Raw genomic sequence first — 18,700 nt, forward strand, 5'->3', positions numbered from 1 at the left:
ATTGAACTGAAATTTTAAGGAAGTGTTGAGTGGAAAGTTGATTTCCAGGAAATCATGGAGGATGCTCAACTGGCCAAAGGGCAACATAAATGTATTGCAACTGCAACTGCACTACTACTACCACTACAACTACTGCTTCTGAAGCGAGTACTTTTGAGGCTGAGAGAATTGAAATGAAAATTTGAGGAAGCGTTGAGGGGAAAGTTGGACTAAATCAAAATATACCACGTGCATACAGATTGTCCAAAACGCCTATCAGCAATATCTTTGGAACAGCTTACCGTATCAAGCTGAAACTTCCAGGGGATCATGAGAGGTTATCAAAAGGGTATATCGGCAACAGCTTACTAAAATATGAACCAGTAAGTCGTCCCCTATGAAACCCCATTGCAGTGCGAGTGCCATTTCTACTTTAATGAAAGCAATATACATTTTCAGCGATTTCTCTTTTACCATTATTACATTGAAAAATAAATACATTAATGAAGCTCTCAAATTAATACGATTGTGTTTTATAATATCAATCTAGTTTGATCAGGCTAATAAGCACTAAAGTTCCATTCAAAATACTGCACAATTACTACCTATACTGTTAACCAAAAATGAGCAAAAATTAAAATGAATAATGAGATAATATTGAAAATAATAAATGCCCGTTTGAGTTAATAATTGGAAGCTAAACGGGCAAAAAATAGATGTTCAAAAAAATGAAACCTGAATTCCTGAAACGCATAGAAATTATATGAATTTAGAATTCGTCTGTCAAGCAGTCAGTCACGAACACAGAGGGGGAGGGAGGGATAAGAGGTTTTTTTAAGTTAAACCTTTGAAAAGAGACATTATGAGTTTGTAAATTAAACATAAAACAGCCTTTCTTTTTTCTTTTGTTTTTATTTTTGATTTCTCATTTTTACAGAAATGAATTAAAAAAAAGGACATTAAACAATAATGAACTTGTAATGTACTAAAATAAAACTGATATTCAACTCAAAACATACAGAAATTACTCGATATAGTCAATGTTTAAAGCCTCCCAAAAACTTGGGGTAATAGGGCAGAACTTGTAGTTTCAATATATGAATGTGGTTCTAAGTCAGGTTTACACATAAACAAAGGAATATCACTGCAAAATTCAATCAAAAACTGCCTACATGATCCACACGGTGTTAAGAAATATTCTTCTTCCATCTCTGCACAAATTGCGGCTGCCTTGAATTTGTACTTGTTTGATGATACCGCCTAAAAATGAATGTCTATAAACAATGTCTATTAAAAAGGATTTTATCCTTATTTTGAACTTTTGTTTTATCGTCATGGAAAGGTAGTGTGGTCTCTGAAAATATCTATACCTAAAAAATATACATATAACTAAAATAAACTAACATCAAACATATAATTACCTACATTTACAATTTGCAGCTACCTTCATCAAACTACGAAAGTAGCTGGATTAAAAATTAAAAAAAAGAACAAATGAAGTAGATATATCATTGAACTATGAAACAAAGGAACCACAAATATATATATATTAGTTCAAGCAACAAACCTAAAAGAATAGCAGCATCAAAATCTTCGCATCAAATTATGTCCAGTTACTTTCGTGGTTACTTTCCAGTTACTTTCGTGGTTTGATGAAGGTAGCTACAAATTGTAAATGTAAGTAACTGTATAGTATATATTTTAGTTTATTTAATTTCAGTTTTATATACATTTTTTAAGTTTTAGCTTATATTTTTTTTTTTGAAGCTTAAGAATAGATATTTATTGGATCAAGGGTTCCTGACCCTGTTGATTAAACGGCTAATTTAACAAGATTAATGCTTCACGAATCCTGTTTGGTGCTCAACACAGCTGGTATTTAAAGGTTTTGAAGTGACTAACTACAAATATGAGACTGAAATTGTAATTTAATTGGCTTTAAAATAAAGTATGTAACTTACATTCTCTATAGATGGTTCCCAATTCTTATTATAGTGTATTTCAAAGGAATCTTTAGTTCATCTGTTATGAATATACGTATTTTACTAATTACAATAAGATCTTTTCCGACGTTTTGTCTCTTCATCTTTATTTAGTCCTATATAACGTACCGCCGAGCCTCTTTCTTCTTTTTCTAGGGTACTTCATCTCAAATTCCCCTAATTCTGACCGTATAGCAAGACAATATTAAAATTAGACATTAATGGACTTTCGAACATTCTAATATGAGTGGCATGATCTTAATAAAGCTATGCAAAAGTAATATACATGATACTTCTATTATGAGTAAGTGAATACAATTTTAAAACTACTTTGAATAAATTTACAAGTGTATTTATGTTAAACGGTTGTATTATTTAAAATGAAATCAAACGGTATGATAACTGCCGTCTTGTTGTGGGTGGATCTTGAGCATAAATTTAGAGAGCATATTCTTGACTTTACTAGCATAGGGGGGGGGGGGTAGAAAATGTTCCACATGAATAAAATTTTCTGATTAACATTTTCTCTCCTGAAACATTTTAAAATCAAGACGGGAAATTTCATTTTTTTTGTGTGTCTTCAGATCTCCCGTCATTCTCCCCAGGCTTTTTTTTTAATAAGGGCAGTGCATCCAAAGAAACATGTGTTAAGAATGTGAAGGAGCATCATTAAAAAGAAAATTCTGGACTTCCAGCACGTTTTTTCAGGAGGATAACATCCTGTTGTCAAAAGTTAGTGTTTTTTTCTTATTTTGTGCCTCAGAAAAAAGTTTTAGCTCAAATGGGTTCAAAAGCAAGGGAAATCCAAATTTTGAGATAGCCATTTTGTTCATCGTAGTTGAAAAGTTCTGGAAATCAAATCTTTGAGGATGACAACCCCCTCACAGCCTCCAGGGCAAGGATTGTAATTTATGTCCTGGGACATATAAAGTGTTTATGGGAAGTTGTTGTCATGGAAACTCAAAAAGGGCTCATTCGATTGGAAATTGAAAGTGCTAGTGTCCTTTAGAATAGTCGAAAATCCCTCTAACACACCCACCCTCCCATTTGCCCATTATGTTTAAAAACTAAATGTTGCCTTTAGATTAAATACAAAACCCACTGTTTTAATGCGAATTCAGAATAAGGCATCTCAACAGTATCCCAAGAACAACTGAGGGTATTATGTTCAAACTTTCGGGGCTACTTCTGCTCTTAAAATTTAGCCAAATCAAAATAGGGTAAGTGTATCCAAGCTATCAAAGAAAGTAAATAGATTTTCTTGCGAATGGTATCAAGCTTTCTATTTCAAGTCAACTAGAGAACATATGAAACTAAATTAATCACTGCTATTTGTGTCCGGATTTTTAAAATGGTGTATGTTGTTAAAAATTGTTGAAAAATTTTCTCCAGAACAGAAATAGCAGGCCAAACTATAAAGTCTATAAAGTCAAACTATAAACTATAAAGTCTTAAAAAATTAAAATATGTAAAGTATCATTTTCTTTTTCACAGAAAAGGCTATTTCAATATAAAACAAACAGAATTTAATTAAAAAAAAAATTTTCCGCAAAATAAGTATCTTACAGAAAGTAAAGAACTGCTTTAAACCAAAAATGAGCAAAAATAAAATCAAATAATCTACCAAGCGTGAAACTACCAGAAATCAGCATCGATAAATAAATGAAACCAAAAACAAACAAAAATTACACTAAAATACCGAATCAAACTCAAAACGAGCAAAAATCAACATGAATAGGGCTCAAAACCCCTATGTCTTCCCAAGGCGAGAACATCATTTGCACTTTACTGAAAAAAATACAAATGAATGTGCATTATAAGTTTAATATACATATACTGATACTTACTAATCAAAATGTTAACATTATTTTATTTATTAAAGTTATAAAAGTAAAAACACTTATATTTTTTTCAGTAATTTCAAATTATTTTATTCATCCAAATAATTTCGGCGAAAACCGCGTTGATTTAAACTTAGAAAATGGAAATTATTCCATATAAAAAAGAAACTACCTCCACCTCGACACCTCGCTCTTTAACGCTAAAGTTTGACTCTTTGTCCCAGCTCTACTTTTTAAAGGTAGTACAATTCTGTACAGTGAAGAACGAGGTGTTGAGGAGGGAGTAGCTCCTTTCATACACATTTTCCCTAAAAGCAGTAAAATAAGCAAAAAACGAACCTTCATAAAAGCTACTTGCAAAGCGCAGGTCTTTAAAGACGGTCTTCTATTTTCCACACTGCATTCTGTAATGGTTTCACCATCCACTGTTAATAGAGTTTCTCTGACTTTTTCCTTACTATAAGGACAATAGGAATTACCCCGGGCGTCACGAGCAGACTCCATCAGGTTCTCGTTTGCTTCACTTGTTTCACCTAAAAGAAAAAATAATTCATTCTTTTAAGTGACATCTAGGACTGGCTTAAAAATCCTGATAATTGGACATGAATATGCACTTACTGGAAGCATCACGCCCCTAGCCATATTAAATTTTTTTTTTTTTTACTGAAAGTAAGGAGGAACATTAAAACTTAAAACAAACAGAAATTATTCCGTATATGACAGGGGTCGTCCCCTCGTCAACTCCTCGCTCTTTACGCTAAAGTTTCTTATTGTTTAAAAAAAAGTGGTGAGAAAGAGTCAAACTTTAATGTAAAGAGCGAGGTTTTGAGGAGGGGACAGCCAATTTCATACACGGAATAATTTCTGTTCGCTTTAAGTTTTAATGCCCCACCTTACTTTCAGTTAAAAAACTGTTTTTTTTATTTCTGCATGTAATTAAATTAATGAAGGATTTGATTTTGGCTCATGGCTCAACCTATTCTACCGATTCTAGCCAAAGCTCATCAAATAATCTCCAACTGATATTACCATTCGTAAGAGATATTCAGGGCGAAATTCAACAAAATATTGAAACAGTGAGACACACTTGAACTTTCGTTGCTGTAAAAAGAAATGCAGTATTGGTCTGACAAAATATTTATAAGAATAAATCAACAAAAGTCATGATTACGCTTCAATAAGGATTTTCAAAAATAATCGTTGCTTGGTTTACAATGAAGCAGTAACCTATGTCGAAGGACGCTGCATTGCACCAACTGAAGCCTGCTGGTGACTATTTATTTGGTGTCCAAAAAAGTTACTGTAAGCTGTAACAGTGTTGCTGTAAGCTGAAGCTGTAGCAGGGCGTCACATCAGGAGCCTCTACGTTTTACAATTGCTGCTGAGCAGTTTTTAGAGCTGACATGAACAGCATTAAAGTTGTGCTTTTGCTTTGCAAAAAATTTGTCTTGAAAAGTACTAAGTTTACAAAATAATGTAAAATATTCTTTTTACTGATTCAGTAAAATTGGGTTTCAAGTCCCTGGTATTTTAATGCATTTTAGAAAGTTTCTAAGCCAACCATGGACATATTGCAGGCAAGAATGATTTATGAGAGACTCGAATACCAACTTGAATCAAAATCAACTTGCAATCAAGACATGGGAATTTGGAGGGGAAATCTTGTATGAGCCTTTTTCAGGATTGTGTAAAAAAGATTGTCATTTCACTTGTAGATAGATGACCTATCATCTATTCATTCAACTTAGGGCAGAACTAACGTAGATAGTCATAGAAAAAAGGGATGATCCAGATTTTTGGATTAACTAACGGACGTTTACTGGACTTGTTTGCAATATTCTGGACTGAATCAGCTTAGACTCACAGATGAACAAATGAGCTAAGCCTAATAGACTTGGCTCCTTAGTCTCAGGTGTGCCTATTTTACCAACTTTAGGCTGTTCAAAGATGAAACAAAATATTTAAGTACTGACTTAGCCAAATAAGCCTTCTTTTAAACTCATTAAGTGTATGATTGAACTATAAGTAAGATTTTCCTTGTCTTAGTCTGATCCGTGGAAGCATAGATCGGAATGTGGGCCAGGTGATGCATGCGTGTATAGAATTGAATGAGTTCACAAATAAAGTGTATTAAAAGTGTAAGTTCGATGAGAGATGGCTATTAAATATATTGAGGGATGAATGTTTGGCAAAATTTAAAAACTTAGAACAATTTGTTTTTCGTTGCTTCTGTTATGCTTACACAATGTAAAGTAATTAAAAGTTATTAAAATCTAATCGTTTATATTTGAAGTAAGGTTTTTTGTACTCTTTGTTTTTACTTTATCGTTTTTTTTACCACGCCCCGTTTTTCTTTTAATGGTGGGCTAAAATAAACTATCTATCTATCTCTGTATCTGACCTTACATTTGCTGCGTGAAAAAGGGTGTTTTTCTTTATTCATTTGTCTTGTTTGTTTTCTACAAGAATATTTTTTTTTAAACGATTCACATTTTTTACAAATAACTCGTTCATGTCAGAGGTTCATTTACAAGCTGATGATCTACTTTAGAATCCCTGGTATCAAACTTACATTTGAATTTGTTGAAGCTAAGAGGCAAAGACATCTTTATATTTTAAGAAAATGGATGCATATAATTGAGTTTTATTGCGCTAACGCCCTAGGGCCATGGCAAAACAAAACAACAGCACTGCGTGTCTAAATTGGTGTCTTTTCCAACCTCTTCTCAAGATGTTGTTTCAATGAACGATCGGATCAAATATTTTTCTAAAGTTTTTTTTAACAGACCCTCCTCCTTAAGACACCATATTTAATTCAAAATTATTAACCTATTTTGGTGATTTAAATCCCCATCGATATATTACAGTTTCACCTTCTGATATTGAAAACTGGTTATGACTTCTGAGATGAGGTAAATCTGCAGGTATTGATGGGATCATGTCTGAGCAATTGAATCATAGCTCTCCCAAGCTTTTCTTAATTTTTTCCCTATCGTGTAAAGCTGCTTTGTTTCAGAATTATGTAGCAAAGTCATTTTGTGAGGGCCTAACTTCTTGTATTCCGAAACGAGGTAAAGACCCTTCTGTTTGCTCTTCTTACAGGCTTATTACAGTTTGTTTAATTCTTGGGAAGCTTTTAGAAAATTTTTTAGAAAAGTTTTTTATTGCTTAAAAAATAGAGTTGTGAGAAAGTCAAACTTTAGCGAAAAGAGCGAGGCGTTGAGGAGGGGACAGCCCCTTTCATATACGGAATAATTTTTGTTCGTTTTAAGTTTTAACGTCATTCCTTACTTTCAGTTAAAAAAACTTGTTTTTTTTTTTATTTAATCTTTAAACATTTTTGAACTAATGCAGGTTTTGATTTTGGCTCATCGTACATGAATAATTAAAACAAAATTTGCATATTAAGTTTACTTTTATTTGGTTAAATAGCTTTCTCGAAACTTGTTTAATTTTACTTAACTATACGTAACTTACGAATTCACTTACGCAACGAACTTCTATATTCATAGATTTTTAATACGTATATTAGGGGGTTCGCCCCCTAGTCAATACCTTGCTTTTTAAGCTAAGGTTTGAATTTTGTTCCAGTTCTTTAAAAATGACCCCTTAATCACAAAGGCCGTTAATTAGAATAAATAGCTCTTATGAAAGTACTGAAAAATATTGGCTTAAAGAGTGAGGTATGGACTAAGGGGGTGAACCCAATCAAATACGTAATATTTTTGGTTCGTTTAAAGTCTTGATATTACTCCTTACTTTCAGTTGAAAAACTTGTTTTTTTTATTTAATTTCTGATCTTTTTTTTAATAATGATGGGAAATCCGGCGCCCCCTTCATAGCAATGAGCCTTCCCCCATGATAATTTCCTTCGTGGAAAGATCCTCCTATATAATCCCCGACCCCCCTAGCAGAAAAAATCCCCCATGAAAACGTCTGTATACCTCCCAATAACCAATACCAACTGTTAACATTAGGTAAGGTTCATATCTTTCAGCCCTCACCCTGGGGACGTCGGGGAATTAAGTCATCCTAAAAGACATAGTTATCATATTTTTGACCATGCTGAACAAAATGGCTATCTCAAAATTTTGATCGGGTGACTTTGAGGAAAAAAAGAGCGTGGGAGAGGGCCGAGCTGCCCTCCATTTTTTTGGTCACTTAAAAAGGAAACTAGAACTTTCAAATTCCGTTCCAATGAGCCCTCCCACGATATTTTAGGACCGCTGGGTCAATACGACCACCCCTGGGAAAAAAAAAAAAAAAAAAAAAAACATGCATTCGTGGTCTTTCTTCTGGCAAAAAATTTAAAATTCCACATTTTTGTAGATAGGAGCTTGAAACCTCTACAGCAGGGTTCTCTTAAAAGCTGAATGATGGTGTGATTTTCATTAAGGTTCTATAATTTTTAGGGAGTCCCCCTTTTTTCTAAAATCAGCCAAATTTTTTGAGGCGCATATATTTTGATAGGTATGCTTACACAGGTATACCTCAATATATGAGGCACATATATTTGTAGTTCCAGTTTTTTTTCACGCTAAAAAACTTTAGCGTGAAGAGCGAGGCGTTGAGGAGGGGACAGCCCCTTTCATATACGGAATAATTTCTGTTCGTTTTAAGTTTTAATTTCGCTCCTTACTTTCAGTTAAAAAAAACTTGTTTTTTTAAGTTAATTTCTTAACTAAATCTGGACTGATGCGATCCATCGTCAAAACGCCAGGTTCGCTCGGGTGCCACGCTACCTATTCACGGAATAGCGATCTTAAAACAGCACAGAAATTCCTCGAATTTTTGGGATTTCCCCGAAAATCTCGCAAAACTGGAGCGGCAACAACGCTTGGGCCAAGGAGTGTAAAAGCTTTAAATCCGGCCTCAATTCTAGAGCCTTGTTTTTTCACATTTTGAACTGGATCAAGCTCAATTTCTGAATCCAGGTGATCACTCACCATCACTCCTATGCCCACTATGATTTTTTTTTTTTTGCCGCTGTGTGAAATTGTATAATAGGCGCTTTGCCTTATGTAGGTTAAAATGAGAAAAAAATTCTTTTCAACTGATATTGAATTACTAGCCACAAAAATTATATAAGAAATTTTTTAGAGGTCTAAGTTTATGTAGCACATATCTACAATGCTGGTTTTTAGAATTGTGTAAAACTAGTGCTTTATTAAAACCTGACCTTGCTTTGGTTTCTTAGATCTTCCAAAGACTTTCCGACTTTTCAGCTCCTAATCCGTTATTTGCGTCGGTTCTGTTCTCAGTAATTTTCGCAGAGTTTAACAAATATTGGGTAATATTACGGCTAAGTTTATTTTGTTAAAAAAAGCCATTCACTCTGTCATCCTTCATCCGCACAACATGCCCTAACCACCTCAACCTTTCTTTCATTATAGACCTAGAGAGCGGTATCAAACCACATATTTCGTATAACCTATTGTTTAACATAGGGTCAGTCATCCGGGTACCCAGAACAATTCTTAAGCAATTTCTCTGGAAAACATCTACCAAATCTTTATCCGCTTTTCGGAGTGTCCATGCTTCAGAGCCAGTTTTGACCACTGTCATCACTGTAGCTTCTAGATTCTAATCTTGGTTTGCAGACTTACGGTCCTATTCTTGCGAACTTTTTTTAACTGTGAAAAAAACTCCCTAGGGTTGGACTACTCTATACTTAACGTATTCTCTTCTTCCACTATATTTACTAATAATAATACCAGGTTAAGTGAACTTGTACCCCCGACCAATACGTTTGTTGCACATCAACATATTTCTTTCTTCACTTGTTGTTAGCTTTAGTGACATAATACTCTTTAAAGTGATTTTACAACAAATACTAGCGCCCTGAACTTGCAAAACCTCTAAAACTTCATTCATTTTGCTCACACTTTCAGCTAGGATACTTAAATCATCAGCATATTTCAAGTCCAGGAGACTTTTTACTCCCCATTTGATTCCGTGGTCTCCCATTGCCTTTTCTGTACTCATTAAGACAAGGTCAATCAAAATAATCCATATAAAGGGGGATAGAACACAACCCTGCTTAACTCCGGATTTAATACAAAACGAGCTGCTAACCTCATTTCCTACCTTAACCGCAGCAATGTTATTCTAGTACATAGCACAAATCACTTCAATGTATTTGTCTGGTATACCATACAAGGATAAAACCTTTACTAAAGCTCCTCTATCAACAGAGTCGAACGCTTGCTCATAATCTATAAAACTGAGGACCAAAGGTGTTTGAAAACTTAGGAACTTCTCAATTATTAACCTAAGAGTGAAAATTTGGTCAACACATCCTCTACCTTTTCTAAAATCGCACTGCTCTTCTCTTAAAACTTTGTCTACGGCATCTCTCAGTCTAAAAAGTATCATATTACTAAGCAATTTACTACCTACAGAGACCAGATTAATGCCTCGATAATTACCACACTCACTTTTATCACCTTTCTTATAAAGTGGCTTAATTAATGTTTTCCTAAAATCGTTAGGTACTTGCCCTTTTTCAAAAATCATATTCATAATCTTCAATAACTTATTTCTAACCTCAGAGCCACCATATTTAAGAAATTCATTTACTACCCTATCAGCACCTGGAGCCTTATTATTCTTTAATCCTGTTAGTACTGTTGCTAATTCCTCCTCACAAAACAAATCTTCCTTCACATCCAAGGTATCACAAACTTTTTCAGTTTCCTCTATATTTTTTCCTGCGACTCTATCTTGGTTAAGCAAGTTCTCAAAATGTTCGGCCCATCTTGCTTTAGCTTTTTCCTTATCGCTAATTGCCACCCCATTCCTATCTTTAACTGGGACAAGTCCCGATTGACTACTACCTCTCAATTTGTTAACGTGCCAGTACAATATTTTACCAGTACAGTACAGATTCGTTTAATGCATCAGACAAATCCCCATCACAAAATCGTTGACTATCATCCTTCCCTAAGAGTGAGTACTTAGTACACAACCAGGGAAAAAGATCGTGGAATGATAGAAGAGAAGGGAGACAAACAAAGACATACCCAAGTCTGATGACCAATGAACTGTTTAAAGTCTTCCTCTTTGTCCAGCACAGATTTGTTGATTAAATGAACGAAATCTACTTCAACAGTGGGGATCAAAGGGGCTTTAGGCGTATCTGCAAGCCACGTAATCTTTAATGTTTTCTTGTAGTCCCTGTTGTCCAAGTTGGCATCCCCTTCAATAGATTCAACTTTTCCGTATTTGCGGTGAATTTTCTTTATCATTACGTTTCCATAGTTGACAAACGTGCTATTTTCTCCTTCCTAAAATTTGGAAAACTTTTTTAAAAAAACTTTTTAAAATTTGGAAAGTTAAAACTCAAATCAACTATTTACTGAGAATGAACTGGAGTACTAAGTTGAAGTGATAAATTAATTTAGATTAAGCAGAAGAAATTGGGATACCGGATTGAATTAAAACACAAAAATACCTTACAAACTATAAAGCTTCCAAAAGTTACTATTAAAAACTCAATTTCTATGAGGATTTCTAGTTTCCCTTCGTAACGGAAGTTAAAAGCTTAGAATGGTTGGCAGTATTCAAGGTGTCATGAACCAAATAGGCAACTCTCTGGCTGGCAACTCTTCCTGTAGATTTGAGCATATGAGATGCCACAAGATTAGCGCCCTTCTACGAGAAATTATATTTTAGAGGTTAAGGCCATATCCAGGGAAGAGAGTCCCAGGTTTGAACCCCCGAAATCTTTGTCCTGAGGGGAGTCCCACCCAAGTTTGAATCCCCGAAATCTTTGTCCGACATGCAAAAAAGTGGCAAAAATGCATTTAAACAAATCTTTTATGCGCTATGTAAAGATTGTGTGTACCTTTTTTTAAATAACTATGTCTCTTAATTCCTCAAGTAGCGAGTACACTGCCTCAAAATATTTGCCAACTCCATGAATTTTCATTTAGAGAAAAGCGTTTCACTAAAATTTTTCGACACACACCCCCCCCCCCCCCCAAAAAAAAAGTACAATCAAATTTAGAGATAGCATTTTGTTCAACATAGCCAATTAAACATTCTTGCCTCTCAATTACTCGGACTATCTGTCTTGGCTTTTTTCTACAATTAGTCATGTCTAGATGTCTACTACAGAATACATGATTTTGAATTCAGGGTCAGCTAACTATGCTTCCAGAGATGACGTGGTCCTTCACAGCCCCTGGGACAAGGGCTGTAAGTTATTCAAGTTGCCCGTTGTTCAAACATGGGGTTCGTTATTGGGAGAGGGGGCATGTTTCATTCTGAGTCTCCGATTCTGGGCCTAGAGTATTAAAGTGAAAATTATTTTAACTAAGGTAGGAATTAATGTAGATGCCAAATTTAAACTTAATCAGAACACAGCAAGTGGATGGAATATGGAATGACTTGATCCTTATTCTTTGATGTCCATATACAACTTAAAAATTGCGTTAAAATAAATATAGCTTAATACATACATTTTTCCGCTCTACGTATAATCAAGGTCGTATTCAGGGGGAGGGGGTTCGGGTGTTTACCCCCCCCCCCTCCCGCCCCCCGAAATTATTGTCCAACTGTTACGTAAAAACGTAAAAACATAAATATAAACATATCTTGATGTGTTTCTACAGTTTTTGTAGAAACGCATCCACCAAAGATTTGGACGTTTGCACTTAAATTTAGTGGTAGGTCTGTGTTACCTATATTGGTAATTAGTCTGCGTTGGCAATATTGGTAATAGTGGTCTGTAAGATTGAACATACTTGAAGGTACCAGTATATGAAGCATAAATAATTTTTTTTTATTTTTCCCTTATGTGTGAATTTTGGGAGAACCGTTTAACTATTTTTTTTTTTTTTTTTATCCTTTCTGTCTTGTTGGTATCACGAAATAACAAAGCATCGATGCCCGACCTGATGTTACTCGTTTAACAGTATGATTATACATCTTCAAACAGGTTTCCTCTATCACATCGGGTTTTCAAGTCAGATATTTCAAAGAGTTTGCCAATTTTTATTCAGCATGCCTCAATTGTCTTAATACATGTGCTGGATACTAAGATATCTTCCGAAGCTTTTTTTTAAACTGGAGTATTTTGCCCATTTATTTAGCTGATCTGCTGATCTTGAATAATTTTTTTTCTCTCTCGTTCCATGTAACTTTAGTGCAGAATAATGGTTGCGCAGCAATAGTTGATAATTTGTAAATTTGTGTGATAAATAGACTAAATTACACGATTTATTATGCACTTAAACATTTACCTTCAACATTTCAGCTTCAGCAGCCTCAATTAACAGTTTTGGTGAATAATGGTTAAGACGTGAATGGTTACGCAGCGACAGTTGATAATTTGTAAATTTATGTTATAAATAGACTAAATTACACAATGTATTATGCACTTAAACATTTACCCTCAACATTTCAGCATCAGCAGCCTCAATTAACAGTTTTGGTGAATAATGGTTAAGACGTGAATGGTTGCGCAGGAATAGTTGATAATTTGTAAATTTGTGTAATAAATAGACTAAATTACACGATTTATTATGCACTTAAACATTTACCTTCAACTTTTCAGCATCAGCAGCCGCAATTAACAGTTTTGGTGAATAATGGTTAAGACGTGAATGGTTAAGCAGCAACAGTTGATAATTTGTAAATTTGTGCGATAAATAGACTAAATTACACGATGTATTATGCACTTAAACATTTACCTTCAACATTTCAGCTTCAGCGGCCTCAATTAACAGTTTTGGTGAATAATGGTTAAGACGTGAATGGTTGCGCAGCAACAGTTGATAATTTGTAAATTTTTGTTATAAATTGACTAAATTACAAGATGTATTATGCACTTAAACATTTACCTTCAACATTTCAGCTTCAGCAGCCTCAATTAACAGTTTTGGTGAATAATGGTTAAGACGTGAATGGTTACGCAGCAACAGTTGATAATTTGTAAATTTGTGTAATAAATAGACTAAATTACACGATTTATTATGCACTTAAACATTTACCTTCAACATTTCAGCTTCAGCAGCCTCAATTAACAGTTTTGGTGAATAATGGTTAAGACGTGAATGGTTGCGCAGCAACAGTAGATAATTTGTAAATTTTTGTTATAAATAAACTAGATTACACGATTTCATATTTCAGCATCAGCAGCCTCAATTAACAGTTTTGGTGAATAATGGTTAAGACGTGAATGGTTGTGCAGGAATAGTTGATAATTTGTAAATTTTTGTTATAAATAGACTAAATTACACGATGTATTATGCACTTCAACATTTACCTTCAAATTTTCAGCTTCAGCAGCCTCAATTAACAGTTTTGGTGAATAATGGTTAAGACGTGAATGGTTGCGCAGCAACAGTTGATAATTTGTAAATTTGTGCGATAAATAGACTAAATTACACGATGTATTATGCACATAAACATTTACCTTCAATATTTCAGCATCAGCAGCCTCAATTAACACTTGGTGAATAATGGTTAAGACGTGAATGGCTGCGCAGCAACAGTTGATAATTTGTAAATTTTTGTTATAAATTGACTAAATTACAAGATGTATTATGCACTTAAACATTTACCTTCAACATTTCAGCTTCAGCAGCCTCAATTAACAGTTTTGGTGAATAATGGTTAAGACGTGAATGGTTGCGCAGCAACAGTAGATAATTTGTAAATTTATGTAATAAATAGACTAGATTACACAATTTATTATGCACTTAAACATTTACCTTCAACATTTCAGCTTCAGCAGCCTCAATTAACAGTTTTGGTGAATAATGGTTAAGACGTGAATGGTTGCGCAGCGACAGTTGATAATTTGTAATTTTTTGTTATAAATAGACTAAATTACACGATGTATTATGCACTTAAACATTTACCTTCAACATTTCAGCATCAGCAGCCTCAATTAACAGTTTTGGTGAATAATGGTTAAGACGTGAATGGTTGTGCAGGAATAGTTGATAATTTGTAAATTTTTGTTATAAATAGACTAAATTACACGATTTATTATGCACTTAAACATTTACCTTCAAATTTTCAGCTTCAGCAGCCTCAATTAACAGTTTTGGTGAATAATGGTTAAGACGTGAATGGTTGCGCAGCAACAGTAGATAATTTGTAATTTTTTGTTATAAATAAACTAAATTACACGATTTATTATGCACTTAAACATTAATAATCAAGGTCGTATTCAGGGGGGGAGGGGGTTAGGGTGTTTACCCCCCCCCCCTCCCGCCCCCCGAAATTATTGTTCAACTGTTACGTAAAAACGTAAAAACATAAATATAAACATATCTTGATGTGTTTCTACAGTTTTTGTAGAAACGCATCCACCAAAGATTTGGACGTTTGCACTTAAATTTAGTGGTAGGTCTGTGTTACCTATATTGGTAATTAGTCTGCGTTGGCAATATTGGTAATAGTGGTCTGTAAGATTGAACATACATGAAGGTACCAGTATATGAAGCATAAAATAATTTTTTTTTTATTTTTCCCTTATGTGTGAATTTTGGGAGAACCGTTTAACTATTTTTTTTTTTTTTTTTTTTATCCTTTCTGTCTTGTTGGTATCATGAAATAACAAACCATCGATGCCCGACCTGATGTTACTCGTTTAACAGTATGATTATACATCTGCAAACAGGTTTCCTCTATCACACCGGGTTTTCAAGTCAGATATTTCAAAGAGTTTGCCAATTTTTATTCAGCATGCCTCAATTGTCTTAACACATGTGCTGGATACTGAGAGTATCTTCCGAAGCTTTTTTTTAAACTGGAGTATTTTTCCCATTTATTTAGCTGACCTGCTGATCTTGAATAATCTTTTCTTTCTCTCTCGTTCCATGTAACTTTAGTGCAGAATAATGGTTGCGCAGCAATAGTTGATAATTTGTAAATTTGTGTGATAAATAGACTAGATTACACGATGTATTATGCAGTTAAACATTTACCTTCAACATTTCAGCATCACCAGCCTCAATTAACACTTTTGGTGAATAATGGTTAAGACGTGAATGGTTACGCAGCAACAGTTAATAATTTGTAAATTTATGTTACAAATAGACTAAATTACACGATGTATTATGCACTTAAACATTTACCTTCAACATTTCAGCATCAGCAGCCTCAATTAACAGTTTTGGTGAATAATGGTTAAGACGTGAATGGTTGTGCAGCAATAGTTGATAATTTGTAAATTTTTGTTATAAATAGACTAAATTACACGATGTATTATGCACTTCAACATTTACCTTCAAATTTTCAGCTTCAGCAGCCTCAATTAACAGTTTTGGTGAATAATGGTTAAGACGTGAATGGTTGCGCAGCAACAGTTTATAATTTGTAAATTTGTGAGATAAATAGACTAAATTACACGATGTATTATGCACATAAACATTTACCTTCAATATTTCAGCATCAGCGGCCTCAATTAACACTTGGTGAATAATGGTTAAGACGTGAATGGCTGCGCAGCAACAGTTGATAATTTGTAAATTTTTGTTATAAATTGACTAAATTACAAGATGTATTATGCACTTAAACATTTACCTTCAACATTTCAGCTTCAGCAGCCTCAATTAACAGTTTTGGTGAATAATGGTTAAGACGTGAATGGTTACGCAGCAACAGTTGATAATTTGTAAATTTGTGTAATAAATAGACTAAATTACACGATTTATTATGCACTTAAACATTTACCTTCAACATTTCAGCTTCAGCAGCCTCAATTAACAGTTTTGGTGAATAATGGTTAAGACGTGAATGGTTGCGCAGCAACAGTTGATAATTTGTAAATTTATGTAATAAATAGACTAAATTACACGATTTCATATTTCAGCATCAGCAGCCTCAATTAACAGTTTTGGTGAATAATGGTTAAGACGTGAATGGTTGTGCAGGAATAGTTGATAATTTGTAAATTTTTGTTATAAATAGACTAAATTACACGATGTATTATGCACTTCAACATTTACCTTCAAATTTTCAGCTTCAGCAGCCTCAATTAACAGTTTTGGTGAATAATGGTTAAGACGTGAATGGTTGCGCAGCAACAGTTGATAATTTGTAAATTTGTGCGATAAATAGACTAAATTACACGATGTATTATGCACATAAACATTTACCTTCAATATTTCAGCATCAGCAGCCTCAATTAACACTTGGTGAATAATGGTTAAGACGTGAATGGCTGCGCAGCAACAGTTGATAATTTGTAAATTTTTGTTATAAATTGACTAAATTACAAGATGTATTATGCACTTAAACATTTACCTTCAACATTTCAGCTTCAGCAGCCTCAATTAACAGTTTTGGTGAATAATGGTTAAGACGTGAGTGGTTACGCAGCAACAGTATATAATTTGTAAATTTATGTTATAAATAGACTAAATTACACGATTTATTATGCACTTAAACATTTACCTTCAACATTTCAGCTTCAGCAGCCTCAATTAACAGTTTTGGTGAATAATGGTTAAGACGTGAATGGTTGCGCAGCAACAGTTGATAATTTGTAATTTTGTGTAATAAATAGACTAAATTACACGATTTATTATGCACTTAAACATTTACCTTCAACATTTCAGCATCAGCAGCCTCAATTAACAGTTTTGGTGAATAATGGTTAAGACGTGAATGGTTGTGCAGGAATAGTTGATAATTTGTAAATTTTTGTTATAAATAGACTAAATTACACGATTTATTATGCACTTAAACATTTACCTTCAACATTTCAGCTTCAGCAGTCTCAATTAACAGTTTTGGTGAATAATGGTTAAGACGTGAATGGTTACGCAGCAACAGTAGATAATTTGTAAATTTTTGTTATAAATAGACTAGATTACACGATGTATTATGCAGTTAAACATTTACCTTCAACATTTCAGCATCAGCAGCCTCAATTAACACTTTTGGTGAATAATGGTTAAGACGTGAATGGTTGCGCAGCGACAGTTGATAATTTGTAAATTTTTGTTATAAATAAAAACTAAATTAGACCGATTTATTATGCACTTAAACATTTACCTTCAACATTTCAGCTTCAGCAGCCGCAATTAACAGTTTTGGTGAATAATGGTTAAGACGTGAATGGTTGTGCAGGAATAGTTGATAATTTGTAAATTTTTGTTACAAATAGACTAAATTACACGATTTATTATGCACTTAAACATTTACCTTCAACATTTCAGCTTCAGCAGCCGCAATTAACAGTTTTGGTGAATAATGGTTAAGACGTGAATGGTTGTGCAGGAATAGTTGATAATTTGTAAATTTTTGTTATAAATAGACTAAATTACACAATGTATTATGCACTTAAACATTTACCCTCAACATTTCAGCTTCACCAGCCTCAATTAACAGTTTTGGTGAATAATGGTTAAGACGTGAATGGTTGCGCAGCGACAGTTGATAATTTGTAAATTTTTGTTATAAATAAACTAGATTAGACCGATGTATTATGCACTTAAACATTTACCTTCAACATTTCAGCATCAGCAGCCTCAATTAACAGTTTTGGTGAATAATGGTTAAGACGTGAATGGTTGCGCAGGAATAGTTGATAATTTGTAAATTTTTGTTATAAATAGACTAAATTACACGATGTATTATGCACTTCAACATTTACCTTCAAAATTTCAGCTTCAGCAGCCTCAATTAACAGTTTTGGTGAATAATGGTTAAGACGTGAATGGTTGCGCAGCAACAGTTTATAATTTGTAAATTTGTGCTATAAATAGACTAAATTACACGATGTATTATGCACATAAACATTTACCTTCAACATTTCAGCTTCAGCAGCCTCAATTAACAGTTTTGGTGAATAATGGTTAAGACGTGAATGGTTGCGCAGCAACAGTTGATAATTTGTAAATTTTTGTTATAAATTGACTAAATTACAAGATGAAT

At 33.7% G+C, this 18,700-nt stretch overlaps 1 protein-coding gene across 1 annotated transcript; it reads right to left on the minus strand.

Moving 5' to 3' along the window:
• Nucleotides 1-959: 959 nt before the first annotated feature.
• LOC148940321 (uncharacterized) lies at nucleotides 960-17,703 on the minus strand. The gene is made up of 5 exons (XM_089106133.1): nucleotides 17,666-17,703; nucleotides 10,825-11,088; nucleotides 5,613-5,739; nucleotides 4,142-4,335; nucleotides 960-1,239 (listed from the first exon to the last, which is right to left on the minus strand). Exons 1-5 carry the CDS (start codon nucleotides 17,672-17,674, stop codon nucleotides 1,024-1,026), a joined length of 810 nt encoding a protein of 269 aa, XP_088962259.1. The 5' UTR covers nucleotides 17,675-17,703; the 3' UTR covers nucleotides 960-1,023.
• Nucleotides 17,704-18,700: the final 997 nt, after the last annotated feature.

This window comes from Artemia sp. Qi Xiang Cuo, chromosome 20, assembly GCF_049724085.1.
Source record: "Artemia sp. Qi Xiang Cuo chromosome 20, ASM4972408v1, whole genome shotgun sequence".
Lineage (NCBI taxonomy): Eukaryota > Metazoa > Arthropoda > Branchiopoda > Anostraca > Artemiidae > Artemia > Artemia sp. Qi Xiang Cuo.